Consider the following 20363-nt stretch of genomic DNA (forward strand, 5'->3'; position numbering starts at 1 on the left):
CTGGGGACCAAGACTGGGGAACAAACCAGGGCAGTGGACCAATGCTGGGGACAAGGGCTGGGAGCAGGGCTGGGGACCAGATCAGGGCTCGGGATTAGGGCTGGGGACCAGGGCTGGGGACCGGTTCAGGGCTGGGGATCAGGGCTGGGGACAAGTGTTGGGGACCGGACCAGGGCTGGGGACAAGAAAAGGGATGGGGACCAGAGCTGGGGATTAGCGCTTGGAACCGGAACAGGGCTGGGGACTGGACCAGGGCTGGGGAAAACAGCTGGGAACCAAGGCTGGGGACCGGACCAGGGCTGGGAACCAGGGCTGGGGACAGGACCAGGGCTGGGGACCATGGCTGGGGACCAGACCAGGGCTGGGGACCAGGACTGTGGAACAGTTTTCGGGACCAGGGCTGGGGACCAGACCAGGGCTGGGGACCAGGGCTGGGGACCAGGGCTGGGGACCGGACCAGAGCTCCTGACTAGGGCTGGGGACTGGACCAGTGCTGGGGTCCTGGATTGGGAACCAAGGTTGGGGACCAGAGCTGGGGACCAGAGCTACGGACAGGACCAGGGCTGTGGACCCAGCCTTGGAACCAGGGCTGGGGACCAGGGCTGGGGACCGGACCAGAGCTGGGGAGCAGAGCTGGGGACTAGGGCTGGGGACTAGACCAGGGCTGGGGAAAACAGCTGGGAACCAAGGCTGGGGACCGGACCAGGGCTGGGAACCAGGGCTGGGGACAGGACCAGGGCTGGGGACCGTGGCTGGGGACCAGACCAGGGCTGGGGACGAGGACTGTGGAACAGTTTTCGGGACCAGGGCTGGGGACCAAACAAGGCTGGGGATCAGGGTTGGGGATCAGTTCTGGGGACGAGGGCTGGGGACTGGACCAGGCCTGGGGACTAGACCTGGGAACCAGGGCTGGGGACTGGACCAGGGCTGGGGACAGGAAAAAGGCTGGGGACCAGAGTTGGGGACTAGCGCTTAGGACCGGAACAGGGCTGGGGACAGGACCAGGGCTGGGGGCATGGCTTTGGACCAGGGCTTGGAACCAAGTCTGGGGACCAGACCAGGGCTGGGGACCAGGGCTAGGGACCGGACCAGGGTTGGGGACAGGACCAGGACTGGGGACCATGGCTTTGGACAAGGGCTTGGAACCAAATCTGGGGACCAGACCAGGGCTGGGGACCAGGGCTGGGGACCAGAGCTGGGGACCAGGGCTGGAGATCAAGGCTCGGGACCAGGCAAGGGAACCAGAGCCGAGGACCGTACCAGGGCTGGGGACAGGACCGGGGCTAGGGACCGGACCAGCGCGGTGGGCCAGGGCCGAAGACCATGGCTGGGGAATGGACGAGGGCTGAGGACCACGATTTGGGACCAGACTATGCCTGGGGACCAGACCAGGGATGGGGACTGGACCAGAGCTTTGGACCAGGGCTGAGGACCGGATGAGGGCTTCATATCAGACAAGTGCTGGGGACTCGGTCTGGGGACCAGGGCTGGGTACCAGGGCTGGAGATCGGACCAGTGATGGCACCAGGGCTGGGGATCGGAACAGGGCTGGGGAACAGGCCTGGGGACTAGGGCTGGGGACCAGGGTAGGAGCAATGTGCACCTGCTCCTCCGCCCGTCAGCGAGGGTCGCCCAGTGCAAGTTTGCTGCCTGCTGACCCCACTCCTGGCCACAGAAGGACAGCACTGGGGAGCACCCAAGCAGTGCCCAGCAGGGACCAGGCCTTGCAGGGAAGTGCCGGCACTGCCACTGCTCCAGTGCTTATATGCTTTCTTTTACCAGAGCTTGTACTACTTCTCTTGCCTTCCTGGTACGACAGGAACAGGTCTGGAGACCAGGGTTGAGGACCAGACCATGGCTGCGGACCATGGCTGGGTAATCTGGTCCGTGGACCAGGGCGGGGACCAGACCATGGCTGGGGATCATGGCTGGGTAACGGACCAGGGCTCGGGACCAGAGCTGGGGACCAGGGCTTGGGACCAGCGCTGGGGACAAGGGTTGCAGTCCGGAACAGTGCTGGTGACCAGGGCTGAGGATAAGGGCTGGGGACCGGACCAGGGCTGTGTCCAAGGCTGGGGACCAGGGCTGGGGACCAGGTCTAGGGATCAGGACTGGGGACCAGGGCTGGGAGCTCGACCAGGGCTGGGGACCATTACTTGGGATCAGGGCTGGGGACTAGGGATGGGGAGTGGACCAGGGCTGGGGACCAGGGCTGGGGACCAGTTCTGCAGACCGGAACAGGTCTGGGGACCAGGGCTCGGGAGCAGGGCTGGGGAATAGGGCTGGGGATCAGAGCTGGTGACCAGGGCTGGAGGCCAAACCAGGGCAGGGGACCAGGGCTGGGTCCAGAACTGGGGGCTAGGGCTGTGGACCGGATCAGGACTGGAGACCAGGGATGGGTACCAGGGCTGGGGACCATGGCTGGGGACCTTGGCTGGGGACCAGGGCTGGAGACGAAACCAGGGCAGGGGACCAGGGCTGGCTCCAGAACTGGGGGCCAGGGCTGGGGATCAGGGCTGGGGACCAGTTCTGCGGACCGGACCAGGGTTTGGGACCAGGGCTGGGGACCTAAGCACGGGAGCGGACTAGGGCTCTGGACCAGGGCTAGGGACAGGACCAGAGCTGGGGACCAAAGCTCGGTACCAGACCAGTGCTGGGGACCAGGACTGCTGACGAGGGCTTGGGACCAGGCTTGGGGACCGGAGCAGGGCTTGGGACTTGAGCTGGGGACCAGACTCGCGCTGTGGACCAGGGATGGGGACCACGGATGGGGACTAGGGCTGAGGACTGGACCAGGGCTGTGGGTAAGGGTTTGGGACGAGGGCTGGGTACAAGAGCTGGGAACTGGTCCCATGCTGGTGTCCAGGGCTGGGGACCAGAGCTGGAGACCAAGGCTCGAGACCAGACCCGGGGTGGGGACCAGGTCTGTGGACCAGGGCTGGGGACCGGACCAGTGATGGGGACCAGGCATGGGGACTGGACCAGGGCTGGGGACCTGCACTTGGACCGGACCAGGGCTGGGGACCAGGGCTGGGGACCGGACGAGGGTTGGGGACCAGGGCTGGGGACCAGGGCTGGGGACAGGACCAGGTCTTGGGACCAGGACTGGGGACCGGACCATGGCTGGGATCCAGGGCAGGAGCAAGGTGCACCTGCTCCTCCACCCGTCAGCGAGGGTTGCCCAGTGCAAGCTTGCTGCCTGCTGACCCCACTCCTGGCCACAGAAGGACAGCGCTGGGGAGCACCCAAGCAGTGCCCAGCAGGGACCAGGCCTTGCAGGGAAGTGCCGGAATTGCCGCTGCTCCAGTGCTTATATCCTGGTGATGCAGGGCATCCTTATGTGACATCAGCCTGTGTCATAAGAAGGCTTATGATGTCAGCAGCAAGGAGACAGCACAGCTAAGGAGAGGCTGGGGACCAGGGCTGGGGATCAGGGCTGGAGACCAGGGCTGAGGAACGGACAAGGGCTGGGGACCAGGGCTAGGGACCAGACCAGACCTGGGGATCAAAGCTGGGTACCATAACAGCGCTGGGACCAGGGCTGGGGACTAGGGCTAGGGCCTAGGGCTGGGGAGTGGACCAGGTCTGTCTACCAGGAAAAGGGAACCAGGGCTGGGGACCAGGGCTGGAAACCAGTATTGCGGACCGGACCCGGGCTGGGGACCAGGTTTGGGGACCGGACCCGGGCTGGGATCCAGGACTGGGTACCAAGGCTGGGGACCAGGGCTGGGGACCAGAGCTATGGACCGGACCAAGGCTGGGGAACAGGGCTGGGAACCGGACCAGCGCTGTGGACCAGGGCTGGGGACAAGGGCTAGGGACTAGGGCTGGGGAATAAACCAGGACTGGGGACCGTGGCTGGGGACCAGGGCTCGGGACTGGACCCGAGCTGGGGTGCATGGCTGGGTACCAAGGCTGGGAACCAGGGCTGGGGACCAGGGCTTGGGACTAGGGCTGGGGACCGGAACAGGACTGGGGGCCAGGTTAGGAGCAAGGTGCACCTGCTCCTCTGCTCGTCAGCGAGGGTCGCCCAGTTCAAGCTTGCTGCCTGCTGACCCCACTCCTGGCCACAGAAGGACAGCGCTGGGGAGCACCCAAGCAGTGCCCAGCAGGGACCAGGCCTTGCAGGGAAGTGCCGGCACTGCCGCTGCTCCAGTGCTTATATGCTGGTGTTGCAGGGCATCCCCTGTGACATCAGCACGTGTCATAAGAAGGCTTATGACATCAGCATCATGGAGACAGCACAGCTCAGGATAGAGACGAGAGATTTCCCTTCTTGTCCTGAGAAACAGTCACCTCCCTTCTGCCCAGTTCATTCCTAGAGGTTCCTGGCCCATCCACCAGGAACATCTCCAAATTCTGACAAAGGCCACGGAATAAAGGAAGTGGAGCGCTGGAGAAGTCACTGATGTGTTCCTGCCCCAACACGCCTCTGCTCTTGGGAGCCCTTCCAGGAAGGTGGGGTTTGAGGCTTTTCCTAGGGCTGGGCCTTTTGCAAAAGACAGGGTAAAACCTTTCTTCAGATCACTGAAGTTTCTTGACACGCTTTGCCTGAGTCTTGAGAGTATGATTCATTCTGTCCACTCTGCCACTAGACTGGGGTCTGTCTGTAAGGGCTATGCGGATCCCAACCAATACCTAATAGTCTGCTTCTTTCAGTAACTCCCTTGCCTATCAATTGTGGACCTCTGTCCGATGGCGTTCCCAAAGGTGCCCCAAATCTCGGAATTCTCTCTTTTACCAGAGCTTGTACTACTTCTCTCGCCTTCCTGGTACGACACGGAAAGGCCTCAGGCCAGCCTGCAGACGAGTCCACGAGGACTAACAAATACTTCAGTCCCCCTTTTCTAGGCAGTTCGCTAAAGTCTATCTGCCAATACTCTCCAGGTGCCTGCCCCTCAGCAGTGGATTTTTGTGTGTTTAGTGGATTATTTCTCCAACATATGTCACGCCTTTCTGTGACTGACCGAGGAGCCTCCACCATGTTCCTGCATATAAATGAGAGAGGTTTTGCCTCTCGGCTGAAGCCGTCCCCATGCTCTCAGCATATTTAATCAAAATAAATGCAGCTACAGCCTCTTCTCTGTCTGAGACCCAATCTCAGCAGATGAGGACCAGCAAATGGGACCAGCAAACCTTTCTGGCTGCAGCAGCTCGGGCCCGGCTGCCCCGGCCCTGGGGCAGGAGGAGCTGCCTGAAGACCCCCAGGGATGGCATGGAGGGGCTGCAGGCCTCCCAGGGTCTATGAGTGAGTGGGCCTGTGCAGTGCTGGATGTAGGGCTGGGCCCCAAAACCTCATCTCTTTCCATGTGCTGAAAAGCAGCTGGACTATGACATGCATTTTGCAGGAGGAGTGTCAAGACACAGGTTTTCCTGTTTGCAAGTCCCAGATCCTGGTGAACATCACCTTGGTCGGCCCATCTGGCAGCTGTGCACAGAAGCTGTCTCCAAGAACCCACAGAAACCTTGGGAATGTTTGCACCCAGAAGTGTCCCTTTCCTTTGACCATCCGAGTGATTAAAGGCCCCCAGGGTGACATGGGGTCATTGAATTCATCTTAGTCCAGTGGCTTCCAGAAGACTGTCTGCTTCTTCAGCCTGACTGCAGGCATCTACCTCTGACCACAAGGTCACCCTGACTGGCTCTGCTCTGACCCTCACCCACAAGGGCTCCCCCACTCTGCTGCCCATCCCATGCATCCAGACAGATCCTTCACATGGAGGGCAACCCCCTGTTGATCATCCCTGCCTGTCTCTTCTGAACAATCTGCCCCCATCCAGCACAGCACCCCAAGCTGAGGGACCTGTCCCCCCACACCTCAGCAGCTCTTCCATCAATGTCCCAGCCCTGTGACAGCAGGTGGGGATCCAGCTACTCCTGCCTGTGCCCCAGGCTGAGGGCATTGGGGCACATCTGGGCTGCAGCACCTCAGCTGTGGCACAAGGGCCAAACTCAGACTTGTCCCAGATCTTCTGCCGAAGAGCCTGGGCATGAAGAGGCTTTCCTTCACAACAGAGACCTGCTACCATGGATGGCAGATGGCCCTAGGAGGATGAAATGAGGGGCCTGATGCACAGTACGCTCTGGTGTTCCTGAGGCCAGAAGGAAACAGGCCTGGGTTGTGCTGCCCTGACAGCAGAGGGCCTTTTGTGGTGTCAGTGGAGCCCTGAGGGCCAGTGCTGGAGCTGGGGCTGATCTCCAGGCAGGAGAAGGGGCTGCTGAAAATGTCCTTGGCTATGGGCAACCTGTGATACAAGGACAGAAAAAAATCACTGGGCTGTGTCTTGACTGAGTAAGGGATGGGGGTAAGAAGCAGCAGCAGTGTTTGCAAACCAAAGGACACAAGTGGAAACCCCGGTGTGATGTGCCTCATATCCATGCACTTCCTACCTCTGCTGGATATAGAAGAGACAGACCTTGGTTCACTGCAGCCCTGGGAAGCGGTCATGGGTTCATAAGCACCAGGTCTACCAGAGATGCCCTCAGGGGTGCCCGTTAAGTACCAGCTGTGAATGGCCAGAGCTGCCCTGTGGGTCCTGTGCTGCCCATGTCAGCTCCATGCTCCAGTGGTGCTGGGCAGTGTTGGCATCTCAGGTAGCACTGCAGGCCTGGAATTGGCTATTACATGGAGCAGCTGCACTGAGCACGGTTAGGCAATGTAGGGATGTCCATGAGACAAGTGCCGTTACAGTCCCTGGAGATGGAGGGAAAACCAAATAAAGAAGAGGGAGAGACTCAGCTCTCCCTGTAGCACAGTTCTCCATTGGGTCAGGTGGATGCCTCTACAGGCTGCCCTGAGCCTACTGAGGAGGGACAGGTTTAGTTGTCCTAAATGGGTGCATTTGCTGTCATTTCAGCTGGCCAAAGGCATTCCTCACCAGCCTCCAAGGGGATGCCCCCAGGTGCTGCCCTGTCCCTCAGGGTTCCTCCATGAGGGCTTGCAGATGCCTGCACATACCTCTGCCCCTTGACATGTCACCAGGTGTTTGCAGTCCCCTGATTTCCTCCATCTCCATTAATGATCCTGGAGATGAAAAAAGGATCTCACCTGCAGCTGCTCATGTGGTGTACATTATAACAAGGGCAGGGGAAGCCCAGGTCCTTTGGTTTGTGGCAGGCATGGGAGGGATCTGAGTCCCATTCCAGCCACAGGACAAAAAAACAGCATGAGATGTTGGGTTAACTGGCTCTACTGAATCCCTTCCTTAAGCAGGGAGTTAAAGGAGTTACTTCTATGACCACGTCTGAGTGTCCCACCATCAACTGGGATGAGAAGAGAAGACTGCTACAGATAATTATTTTTGTGCTAAGAGAAATGAGCCTACTGTCAAGAGGTGTGTCTGCCCAGGGGAGGGAGGGAAGCCCAGGGATTCCTTCAGGCTGTTTCCCATCAGGTTCCCCTGCAGCCCCAGGGCCATGTGCAGGGAGCCTGGTGGGGGGCAGAGCAAGAGAGGCCTTGGGCTGGGCCTCTGTTGCTGAGCTGGGATGGGCTCCTGGGCCCAAGGGGAGCTCTTGGCAAGCGGGCAGTGCTGTAGAGAGACAGCTCTGCCCAGGAGCAGCTCCTCCACACAGCGCAGCAGGGCTGGGGGCACTGTCTGCAGAGACACAGTGCTTAAGGGCAGGCAGAAGTGGCAGGATGCCCAGAGCTCACTGGGGGAGAAGACTTCCCAGCCCTGCACCCAGTAAGTCTCTGGCTTGAGGGCAATGCAGCCGCAGTTCCTGGAGGCAGGAGAAGCTGGGGGTGCAGGCAGGGGTGTCCAGGGCTGTGGTGCAGAGCAGGGTCCCTGCTGTACCCCAGGGGCTGTGTGCTGGGGCAGGGCCTCTGCCGCCTGCCAGGCTCAGCACTCAGCCTGCCCGGGGAGCTGCCCAGGGCGCTGCGGGGAGAAGCTGCGGGTGGAAGGAGCCCCCCCGGCAGGGCAGGGTCCTGCTGCTGGCGGGAGGCTGCTGCCTGGGGCAGCCTGCTGTCAGCTCTACAGCAGAACTAGGTGTATAAAAGGGGACTTTACAAGAGCTGGGTTAAGGGAAGGGATTTCAGCGTCAGACTCAGCTTTCCTGAGACTCCTGACCTTTCAATTTTGTCTTATCTGGCTCAGTGGAAATAGAAATATATACCGTTATCTCCAAGATGAGTCTGATACTCTTACTCCATCCCATGGAAGGTTACAAGCAACCCTAGCAAGTTGCTTTCCTGCCCCTCAGCCCATAGAAAACTCCACCACCACACGTGCACTGTTAGCAGGGTCTGATTGACCTGTGCTCTAGGACGTGCCCCCAGCAAGCTGCCCCTGGGCAGAGTCCTGCTGCCAGGAGGTGTCTGCAGGGCAGAGCTGAGCACTCAGCTCTGATGGGGTGGGATGGGGGCTGTGAGCTGCAGGCAGGAGGCGTGGGGACAGAGACCCAGCTGCAGGCAGGGACAGCTGCAGGCAGCAGAGCCCTGGTCAGGGAGTGAGAGGGAGCTGCTCCCAGTATCTCCATGGCAGAAGGGATTTCGGCATCTCCCTGCCATCCTTGCACTGGAGACACCTTTCCAGGAGCAACCCCCTGCCTTCGTTTCTCTCGCACCTTACACTTCCAGCCATTATGTCATCAGGACTTCTGCTGGGCTGCAGGCTGCCATGCTCAAGGGCACAGCTCTGCCCTAGCAGCTCTGTGTTATCTAGCAGCCCCATGGAGAAGACACGTCAGTCCTAAGGCCATGCAAATGCTGCTGGATGTCTGAATGTGGGTAGCTGCTGTGATCCCTCTCTGTCCCTGGAGAAGAGCAGAGAGCAGAGATCCTCCTCAGGTACAATGAGGTGAGGGGTTTCGACATCTGCGCTTTGAACCTGGATTCCTCTGCTCTTAGCAGCATCCAGGTTCTTTTCAGGGGAACACCTGAGTGTGACCATCCTCCAGAGGTGCCTATAAAGGGCAGCTGAAATCAGAACTAACAGATGCACCAGCTTTCCTCACTTTACACTGCTGGACAGTCTCTTTGCCTCGAGTAGCCCCAGAATTTCTCTTGGTGGGCAGTACACTATGGATTTCTGCCTTAAAGCACTTCTTTACAAAAGAAGTACAAAACTTCTTTACAAGAACAAGTACGCTACTTCTGTACAAAGCTTTACAAGATTGTCGTGGTTTAACCCGGCCGGCAGCTAAACACCACGCAGCTGTTCGCTCACCCTCCCCCCTCCCTCTCTGGGACGGGGGAGAGAAATGGAAAGTGAAGCCCGTGAGTTGAGATAAAGACAGTTTAATAAGACAGGAAAATAATAATAACAATAATAATAATAATAATACAATGGTGATAATAGTACTACTACTAATAATATGTACAAACAAGTGATGCACAATGCAATTGCTCACCACCTGCTGACCGATGCCCAGCTTAACCCCGAGCAGTCCGGCCCCCTCCCCCCGGCTAGCCACCCCTATATATTGTTTAGCATGACGTCAGATGGTATGGAATACCCCTTTGGCTAGTTTGGGTCACCTGTCCTGGGTCTGTCCCCTCCCAGCTCTTACTGCACCCCCAGCCTGCCTGTTGGCAGGACAGAGCAAAAGGCTGAGATGTCCTTGGCTTGGTATAAGCACTGCTCTGCAACAATTAAAACATCGGGGTGTTATCAGCACTCTTCTCATCCTAAGCCAAAACACAGCATTCCACCAGCTACTAGGAAGAAAATTAATTCTGTTCTAACTGAAACCAGGACAAAGATGAAGTTCAAAAAATATAGAAAATATCCACCAAGACCTGCTCTGCAGATGGGTGTCTTTGTAGGAACTGTTCTGAAAAACTCCTTGATATACCAAGTGTAGTTCACCTGAGATCACCAAGATACAATTTACTTGCTGCAGGGCAGGAATGTCTCCTCCAGAGTCTTGTGCTCCCAGTGTAACCCTCAGCCAGCACTGACCTCAGCTGAAGGAGGGGACTAGGAAAGGTGTTCCTGAAAGGGAAGCAGCAATTTGGGAGCTTTCTGTAAGGAACAGGTTTTGCTCATAGAGGTCTCCCCAAATATTTCTTCTCCATTGACAAGTCTCCATGCCAATGGCAGCACATGTCCAACAGTAGCTCCATCACAGAGTTCCTCCTCCTGGCATTTGCAGACACGCGTGGGCTGCAGCTCCTGCACTTCGGGCTCTTCCTGGGCATCTACCTGGCTGCCCTCCTGGGCAACGGCCTCATCCTCACCGCTATAGCCTGCGAGCACTGCCTCCACACCCCCATGTACTTCTTCCTCCTCAACCTCTCCGTGATTGACCTGGGCTGCATCTCTATCACCGTCCCCAAAGCCATGACCAATTCCCTCTGGGACTCCAGGGCCATTTCCTACTCCGGATGTGCTGCACAGGTCTTTTTCTTTTTAATGTCAGCAGAGTTTTATGTTCTCACTGTCATGGCCTATGACCGCTATATTGCCATCTGCAAGCCTCTGCACTACGGGACCCTCCTGGGCAGCAGAGCTTGTGCCCAGATGGCAGCAGCTGCCTGGGGCAGTGGGGTTCTCAATGCTCTACTGCATACTGCCAATACATTTTCCCTGCCCCTCTGCCAAGGCAATGCTGTGGACCAGTTCTTCTGTGAAGTCCCCCAGATCCTCAAGTTCTCTTGCTCTGACTCCTCCCCCAGGGAAGTTGGGCTTCTCACATTTAGTAGTTCTCTGTTTTTGGGGTGTTTTGTTTTCATTGTTTTCTCCTATGTGCAGATCTTCAGGGCTGTGCTGAGGATGCCCTCTGAGCAGGGACAGCACAAAGCCTTTTCCATGTGCCTCCCTCAACTGGCCGTGGTCTCCCTGTTTATCAGCACTGGCTTTTTTGCATACCTGAAGCCCCCTGCCAACTCCCTCCTATCCCAGAACCTGGTGATGGCAGTTCTGTACTCAGTGATGCCCCCAGCAGTGAACCCCCTCATCTACAGCATGAGGAACCAGGAGCTCAGAGATGCCATTAGGAAAGTGATGTCATGGAGGGTTTTCAGGGTGTGCTGAGGAAACTGACTGACCCTTCAGCAATTATGGACTGCTTCTTTTCTTCTTCTACAGATCTAGTGTATTTTATGTCATGTCAGTCAAAGCCTTGTTTTACTTCAGAGGTGACTTTGTTTTCACTTTGTTTTGATTTGTTATTTTTTCTTCTTGTGGAACTGTTTTCTACAAATGTCTTTATTCATCCCTTTGTACATAAGTACCAACACATCTTGTGTGAATGTTCATGTAAATGAGGAACCAGGTTCTTTGTGTATATAAACAAAATAAATGAACTTACTGAAATCTCTTTGTTTGAGACCCACCCTCAGCTGATGAGGAACTAATGGGAACCGCAAACCCCTTTCTGGCTGCAGCTGGTCGGGGCAGGCTGCCCTGGCCCTGGGGCTGCAGGAAATGCCTGAGGAGTCCTGTGGATGGCACCGAGGGGCTACAGGTCTCTCAAGGATCTGAGGAGGGCAGGGGACACTGCAGGGGACGCTGACCTCTGTACGCTGGTGATATGGATGTCCACATCTGTGGGGCTGAGCCCTCTGTGCCCCCAAGAGCTGCTGTGCCCTTCAGAGGGGCTGTGGCTGTAGTGGCAGTGCCCAGAGCCCCACAGCAACCTATGGTGGGCACTGCTGTGGGGCCAGTGCCACTGGGCTGGGCAAAAGGCAGGGAGGTGAGCAGAGGGCAGGGAGGTGGGCAGAGGGCAGGGAGGTCAAGAGCTGGCACTCAAAACCTGTGTCAGGGGAATGGCCAGCCGTGCTGGTCTCTGTCCTGGCCCATAGCCCTGCAGACCTGGAGCAGGGCTGTCTGCAGATGCCCCCATGGGACATGGCTGGGTCAGGGCAGAGCCGTGGGCTGGAGGAGGCTGCAAAGGAAGGAGGGCCATGGCAGGAGGGGACCCTGAGGTTGCCATTAGGATTGTAATGGGGGGAACTCGACCGAGCCCTGAATGTGCAGTGCCATGTGCAGTGCTTTGGCAGCATGGCTGTGGGACCATGTGTGGGGCAGTGGGGCTGGGACGCTGCAGGGACAGGGTGCTGAGAGGAGCCACGAAGGAACTGCCAGGGGGTGACAGCAAGGACAGGCTGCAAAACAGAAATTTATGGTGGAGACGGAGGTATGGTTTTAGCAAGGGCAGAGCTTACTTGGAAGTGATGTTATCAAGAAAAGTCAAGAGCAAAGAGAAGAGCTTCTGCTGGAGCTAAGGCTCAGATTTCTCACACAGCTCACCCAGGGCTCATTCTGAGCAAGGTGGCCACGAGCCCTGCCGGCCCTCCTGCCTGCCCGGCTCCGTCAGGTGGCTGTAGCAGAGGGGACCCCCTCGATGGGGCTCTGCCAGCCCCTCGCCCTCCCCTCTGCAGTGACGTCATTGCTGCCCAGGGGGCTCTCTGATGCATGGGATGATGTCACAGTGCCTGGGGCCAGCCCTTCTGAGGGCCAATCAGGCTGCTGCAGTGGCAGTGACCTGACTCCAGCCCCCTCCCCACGGCCTGCCTCTCCCCTTCCCTCTCCCCTGTCTGGACCCCAGGGACAAAAGTCGGTGTTATGCAGCAGCTTTTCAGTGGTGGCATCCGTGGTGGTTTTGCCAGGGAGGACGTCTGCCCATGTGCCAAAAGGACCTACTACCACCAAGATGCATTTGGTACTTTGAGCTGTCACTGGCAGAGGTCTTGCAAAGTCTTTCTGCAGTTGTGCCCAGGGACCTTCACTCCATTGGTCCTGGGCTGGGGCTTTCACTTCAGCTGAACCTGTGTTGGTTTTGGCACAAGCAAGACGCCTCTTACAGCTGCACTCTGCATCTTCCTTCATGGTAGGGCACCACTCCGTGTCCTTCACTCTGCTCACAGTGTTTGTCTTAGTTCATGGATGAACCAGATTTGATCTGCTTGAGTCTTCTGAGGCCCAATCCAGCGCCTACTGCCTGCTGCACCTACAGCACAGTAACTATTACTTTCCCTTAATATGCAGATTGACCTGATGGGTGTGTTCATATTAATGCCTTTTAATTTCCCTAGTTGGAAGGGGAAATATTCCCAGACTGGAGCAAGATGCTGGGATCTGCCACAGCCACTCAAAGTCACCCACTTTTTCCAGTCTTCCAGCCTGAATTTTTTCATAATGACCCTGCACAAGTTTCTCATAGTCCCAATGTAATTTCAAATGTAGATCATCTTTGAGAATCCACTGGCAAGTGTGCCAGGAGGCATGGTGCCAGCCCACAGGAACCCCGGCCTCCCTCACAGAACCTACGGACTTGTCCAGGCTGTAGTCTGGAGTTCCCAGGCTGCAGTGACCCCATTGAGATGGTTGTGAGTCGTGTTATTGACTTTCCATAGCTCTGCTAGAAACTGAGCTGCTATTCTGGCTTCTTTTAGCTTATTTTGTAAAACTTCTGTTTCTAGGACTTTTGTTTCTATGACTTCAAACTACAGCTGTTTGATTTGTAACCAGACACTATGTCTGTGGGCTCTAAGATCTTCATGGAATCATATCATAGAATCATAGAATGGCTTGGGTTGTAAGGAAACTTAAAGATCATCTAACTCCAACCCCCCTGCCACAGGCACGGATGCCACCCACTGGATCAGGTTGGCCAAGGCCCCTTCCAACTTGTCTTAAACACCTCCAGGAATGGGGCATCCACAACTTCTCTTGGCAACCTGTTCCAGTGCCTCGCTACCCTTAGAAGGAAGAATTTCTTCCTAATGTCTAATCTAAATCTATCTTGTTTTAGTTTATGACCTTTCCCCCTTGTCCTATCATTATCTAATCGAGTAAAGAGTCTTTCTCCTACCTTTTTATAAGATCTCTTTAAGTATTGAAAGGCTGCAGTAGGGTCTGCCTGGAGCCTTCTCTAGACTAAATAGCCCCACCTCTCTCAGCCTCTGTTCACAGGAGAGGTGCTCCAGCCCCCGATCACCTTTATGGTCCTCCTCTGGACTCTAACAGGTCCACATCTTTCCTGTGCTGGGGCTCCCAGCAAAAGTAGGGCCCCATCTTCCTCTCCTCTGGTTACGACAGTTCTCTTAACTTGGGTATTTCCTCCTCCTCTACTTTCTGAATGTCCTTTTGTGCATTCAATACCTTCTCATCTGTTTCTCTAGGTGATCCTGTGAATCACATCAGGCAGACCACATGGTTCAAATGGCACAAGCTTCCTTCTTACTGCCTTTTCAGTTTTCCAGTTATAATGAGTAATGCTTCCCAGGCTGCAGTGGTGGGACCTGCTATTTCAAATCAGCCGTTCCTGCAAGGGCATTTCCCTTGTTGAAGGACCCTCCTTAGGAGTTCTGTAACATACTTTTCCTCCCTAACAAATGTATTGGGTTTAGGTCAGAATGTTTTGGTAGTGGGGCAGGCTGCATGGGTGGCCTCTGTGAGAAGGGACCAGGAGCTGCACCAGGTGTGGAATAATTGCTGGAGGTGGCTTATTGAGACTAAAGAAGCTGCCCCAGTTCTGATCAGAACCAGTTCCTCGCTCTCAAAAAAGGATCCTCTGGCTTCTGGTCAAAGCTGACCCAATAAGCAACGATGGTTGCACAGCTTTGATAACATTTTAAAGAAAGGATAAAGCATAAAAATGTTTGTGCAGCAACAGCTAGCAGAGGAGTGAGAAAATGTGAGGAACAGCCCTGCAGACAGCAAGGTCAGTGCAGAAGGAGGGCAGGAGGTGCCCCAGATGCCAGACTAGAAGATTCCCTGCAGCCCATGGAGAGGCCCCTGGTGGAGCAGGCTGTCCCCCTGCAGCCCATGGGTCCCACATGGAGCAGATCTTCACACTTCAGCCCATGGAGGAACCCCCGGTGGAGCAGGTGGATGTGGCCTGGAAGAGGCTGAGGCCCATGGAGAGGAGCCCACTCTGGAGCATTCCATTCCTGAAGCACTTCTCCCAGCTTGGTACTGATCCATGCTGAAGCAGTTCCTGAAGGACTGTGGGAAGCCCATGCAAGATCATTTTGGGAAGGATGGAATCCCATGGGAGGAATCTGTGGGAGGGCCCCCATCCTGGAGCAGGGACAGAGAGTGACCATGAAGGAGTGGTGGGGAAGAAATATCACAGACTGATCACAGCCCCCATTCCCTCTTCCCCTGTGTCACTTGGTGGGAGGAGGTAGAAGTGGATGGATGGGAGGGAAGGTATTTTATTTTCTCACTCCTCCAGATAATGCATTATTATAATCTCCTTACACGCAATCTGTCTTGTCCATCACTGCAATTGTTGAGCAATCTCCCTGTCCTTAAATCAGCCCTGGAGCCCTTTTCCATTCTATATTTTTCCCCTCTTCCTCTGAGGATGAAGACTTAAAAGATCGGTGTGGTGGACTTCAGCTGCCCGTCAGTGTGAAACCACCACAATTTTCAGCCAAGTTATTGGCTCCACCTTTGAAAGAAGACTTGGGTTTAAAGGCAGTGAATTGAGGAGATCCTGTTATTACAAAGATGCTACGGGAGTGTCAGCACTTTCGTTAATGTAGACAAAACTTAACAGAGTAAACAAAGCAGTTTAATTTCGCACTAGAAGTAGGATGAATAAAACATTGTTTATGAGAAAGCTACTGATGTAAATGACACTAAAAATAAACATAGCAATAATAGTAATGTAAGAAGCACCATTCCTGCAATATGCATGCAAATTCTTTGTGGAGAAGGAGAGAAAACTTACTATTAAGAAATTTCTCTGAAATCACTTTCCTAGCACAATCCCTGAGCTCCTGGTTCCTCAAGCTGTAGATAAAGGGGTTCAATGTTGGAGGCATCACTGAGTACAGAACTGCCACCACCAGGTGCACAGACTGGGAGAAGGTGGAGGGGGGCTTCAGGTAGGCAAACATGCCAGTGCCAGTAAAGAGGGAGACCACAGCCAGGTGAGGAAGGCACGTAGAAAAGGCTTTGTGCCGGCCCTGCTCAGAGGGCATCCTCAACACAGCCCTGAAGATCTGCACATAGGAAACCACAATGAAAACAAAACAACCAAATGCTAAAGAGACACCACCCACAAGGAGACCAACTTCCCTGACGTATGATTTTGAGCAGGAAAGCTTGAGAATCTGGGGAAGTTCACAGAAGAACTGGTTCACAGCATTGCCACGGCAGAGGGGCAGGGAAAATGTATTGGCAGTGTGCAGCAGAGCAGTGAGAATCCCACTGCCCCAGGCAGCTGCTGCCATCTGGGCACAAGCTCTGCTGCCCAGGAGGCTCCCATAGTGCAGGGGCTTGCAGATGGCAATGTAGCGGTCATAGGACATAACTGTGAGGAGATAAAACTCTGCTGATATCAAGAAGAGCAAGAAAAAGAACTGTGCAGCACATCCTTCATATGAGATGGCCTTGTTGTCCCATAGGGAATTGGCCATGGCTTTGGGGACAGTGGTGGAGATGCAGCCCAGGTCAATCACGGAGAGGTTGAGGAGGAAGAAGTACATGGGGGTGTGGAGGTGGTGGTCGCAGGCTACGGTGGTGAGAATGAGGCCGTTGCCCAGGAGGGCAGCCAGGTAGATGCCCAGGAAGAGTGCGAAGTGCAAGAGCTGCAGCTCCTGTGTGTCTGCGAATGGCAGGAGGAGGAACTCTGTGATGGAGCTTCTGTTGGACATTTGATGTCTCTGTGCATAGAGACCTGCCAAAGAGGAAAATGTAGTGACAAATAGGGACAGTCTTCTCTGAGAAAAACCTGCTACACTTCTCATTAAGTGACTTTCTGCTAACTGAGACCTTTCTGCTGCTCCCTTGTTTGAGCTCTGATTGGTGTAGAATAAATTTTCACTGGGAGCACAGGATTCCGCTGTGGGCTCTGCCTGCCCTACAGTTCTAGTGAAATAAGAACTGTGAGTGATCTCTGATTAAATCTAACTCTCACGTATGTTGACTTCACAGCATAACCACTGTCAACACTCTTGACAGCCAAACAGCGTTTGTGGTTTGCTTTGTTCCAACTTCCTGTGTTACTCTCTGGAGATTTTTTTGAGGGAAGTAAACCCTGGCATTTGTAAGGTATTCCAGTTGAGATTTTGTAAGTGCCAGGAGGCAAAGTGACTGTCCTTAGTGCAGTGCAGACAGCCAGTCTGTCTATCTTCCCTGGTCTCAACCAGAGTCCACTTGGGCTCAGTCCAGTGGCCCCCATAGAGCCACTCAATTATTGTAGCCTCAGAAACTCCTTGGAAGGAGATCCAGCTTAATTCTGCCGCATACACTGCATTGCACCAAGCCCCACAGGTTAGAAGAGGGTTTGGGCACCTTCCTCCTACAGGCACATCTACATGGTGGGTCCTGGAGGGTCAGTGCTTGAGCTGCAGCTGAACACCCCATCTACAGGGAGCCATAAAGCTCCATGGAGATGGGAGAGCATAAAGAACAGCAGCAGAAGGTGCAGGAACAGAGAGAAATAAGACAAGGTTTCTGCCAGGGACGGACAGACAGGAACTCAGGAGAGTGTGCTTTGCTGGAGTTCCTGCTGCTGAGTTTATGAGGCACATCCTGAATCTGTTGGGCTTGAGGGTGGACTGTGAGGTGCCAGACTATTCTGTAAATGCTCTCTTGTTAATTCCTGCCTGCAGCTGTCCCCGCCTGCAGCTGGGTCTCTGTCCCCACGCCTCCTGCCTGCAGCTCACAGCCCCCATCCCACCCGCTGGGTGCTCAGCTCTGCCCTGCAGACACCTCCTGGCAGCAGGGCTCTGCCCAGGGGTAGCTCGCTGGGGGCACGTCCTAGAGCCCAGGTCACACAGACCCTGCTGACACTGCACGAGTGGTGGTGGAGCTTTCTAGGGGTTGAGGGGCAGGAAAGGGACTTGCTGTGGTCCTTGTAATGCTGCTTGTGAAGGCTTAGATGTAAAAGCCTCTATCCTGAAATAGCAGACTTTATTTCTATTCTCACTGACGCAAAGAAGAGAAAAACGTAAGCAGAGAGTCTGGAAAGCTAAGAGTGAATGAGGAATTCTCAACTTTATCCCTGCTCTTTCAAAGTCCCCTTGGATACATCCTGCTTGCACTGTGTAGCTGTTAGCAGGCTGCCCCAGTCAGCAGCCTCCCGCCAGCAGCAGGACCCTGCCCACAGCTTCTCCCCGCAGCGCCCTGGGCAGCTCCCCGGGCAGGCTGAGTGCTGAGCCTGGCAGGCGGCAGAGGCCCTGCCCCACCACACAGCCCCTGGGGCACAGCAGGGACCCTGCTCTGCACCACAGCCCTGGTCACCCCTGCCTGTACCCCGGCTTCTCCTGCCTCCAGGAACTGCGGCTGCATTGCCCTCCAGCCAGAGACTTACTGGGTGCAGGGCTGGGAAGTCTTCTCCCCCAGTGAGCTCTGGGCATCCTGCCACTTCTGCCTGCCTTTAAGCACTGTGTCTCTGCAGGCAGTGCCCCCAGCCCTGCTGCGCTGTGTGGAGGAGCTGCTCCTGGGCAGAGCTGTCTCTCTGCAGTGCTGCCCGCTTGCCAGCCCATCTCCCCTTGGGCCCAGGAGCCCATCCCAGCTCAGCAGCACAGCACCCGACCATGGCATCACTTGCTCTGTGCCCTTGGGCTCCCTTGAGGTGTCCCTAAGGCCTCAGGGCTGACAGCTCCTGAGGGCAGCAGGGTCTCTCCTGGGGTGTGGTGTTTGGAGCAGACTGAAGTCATCACCGACTGCTCCTCTCTGAACATGAGAGAGACTGATTTTAGAAGTGTGATTTGAGCTATTCATGTGCAGTTGTCAAACATGATGTTGTGGTTTATCCCAGCCGGCAACTCAGCACCACACAGCTGTTAGTTCACTGCCCCTGCAGCTCCACACCTGTAAAGCTCATGGGTTGAGATGAAGACAGTTTAAAAGGACAGAAAATGAATAGATTAACAATAATAATAACAGCAACAATAACAACAATAATAGTTAGGTATACAAAGCAAGTGATGCACAATGCAATTGCTCACCACGCAATGACCAATGCCCATCATCCCATCCCTGAGCTGTGGTCCCCTTGACCCTGGCCAGCCTGCATAGGGATCAAATGTTGCGGTCCCTTGACATTTGTTTTAGGGTAAAACCAGCTTTCAGAAGGATTTGGATTATTTCCTTCCCTTTCTCAAATACTTCTGCTCTGTTGCCCCACATGATGATGTCACCAAGGTATTGCAGGTGTTCAGGAGCTTCCCCCATTGCAGGGCAGTCTTGGTCAGTCCATGGTAAATGGTAGGGCCGATTGCTTTGTCAATCACCCCTTCCCTAGAGGGGGATCCCAGCTGCTTGGCTTCTCTGCCCTCTAATTCCAGGCTATTGGCCCTGTTCTCCCAGCACTGGAGCAGCCAAGTGACAATGTGCTCATCTAGATGATGACTGACATTTTTTCACAAATCTGGGATAGGGGTCTTGTGGTTACTGATGCTGCTCTGATTTCTTCCTCTTTGCCCTCCTTCTTCCTTGATAGCCCAACTTTGTTGAAGCATTCCTTGTCTTCCCTTGTCTTCTTCCTCCTTTCTTGTCTGCATAGGAGTTTCTTTCCTTTCTAAAAAAAAAAAAAAAAAAAAAAGTTTTTTTTCATCCATTTTTTTTTCTCTTGCATATAGGTGTAACAGGTTGGTTCTCTGGCCCAGCCATGGGGCCCATCAGAGGATCAGAGGGGCTGGAGTGGCTGCAGGGCCCATCGCAGGAGTTGCTGTGGCTGCAGGGCCTTTCGGAGGAATTGGAGTGGCAGCAGGGACCGTCACACAGGATGGAGTTGCGGGAGGGCCTGTCACTGGACTTGGAGTAGCATTGGCTGTGTCTTCTATACATAGGAAAAGCCCCAGCTCTTTGCAGCGATTTGTATCTTTTCACAACCCTTTTTCATGCATTTCACCATTTTTTTAGGATTCTGCACTTGCTCAGGGGTGAAGTTCCAAAGCATTGGATGTGCCCACTGCTCTAGGTGCCTGCTAGTATCCTCCCATACTCCTAGCCTCTACTAAATCTCCTGCTTTGGGGCAGACTTCTGGATGGCACTCTCAAGTACTTGTTTAACCTTAAACAAAAGATAAAGCACATTCAGGAGACATCACAATAGGAACAGGCTGGTTTGACTATCCCCAGGATACTGAGAGCTTTGAAGCTATTGTAACTAGCCTGGAAGAGAAAGGGGAGGAGAAGGAGAAAGGGAGAGTGAAAAAGTTGTGAAAAGTGTCACCCCTTTGTCAGCTCCCTGTCCCTATCTACCAGCTCAGGGGCTGAGTACCAGGGGAACAACTGGTCTTGCTGCTAAAGACTGAGGCAAAGAAGGCATTAAATACCTCAGTCTTTTTCTCATCTATTGTCAAAATGTTTCCCTCCACATCCAATAAAGTATGAAGATTCTCCTTAATCCTCCCCTTCTTGTGTATTTCTAAAAACATTTTTATTGTCTTTGATGGTAACAGCCAGACTGATCTCCAGTTAGGCTTTGGCCCTTCTATTTTTCTCCCTGCAAAG

General features: G+C 54.8%; 2 protein-coding genes across 2 annotated transcripts; one reads left to right on the plus strand and one right to left on the minus strand.

The window, feature by feature from the left end:
- Positions 1-10043: 10043 nt before the first annotated feature.
- LOC311220870 (olfactory receptor 14C36-like) lies at positions 10044-10973 on the plus strand (the record flags this gene model as incomplete). The annotated part of the gene is made up of 1 exon (XM_084304507.1): positions 10044-10973. The coding sequence occupies one exon, from the start codon at positions 10044-10046 to the stop codon at positions 10971-10973; it is 930 nt and encodes a 309-aa protein (XP_084160633.1).
- Positions 10974-13973: 3000 nt separating this feature from the next.
- Positions 13974-16552, minus strand: LOC311220871 (olfactory receptor 14A16-like; the record flags this gene model as incomplete). Its single annotated transcript, XM_084304508.1, has 2 exons — positions 13974-14071; positions 15625-16552. The coding sequence occupies 2 exons, from the start codon at positions 16550-16552 to the stop codon at positions 13974-13976; spliced, it is 1026 nt and encodes a 341-aa protein (XP_084160634.1).
- Between the last annotated feature and the right edge of the window lie 3811 nt (positions 16553-20363).

Source organism: Netta rufina (genome assembly GCF_964035555.1).
Source record: "Netta rufina genome assembly, chromosome: W".
NCBI lineage: Eukaryota > Metazoa > Chordata > Aves > Anseriformes > Anatidae > Netta > Netta rufina.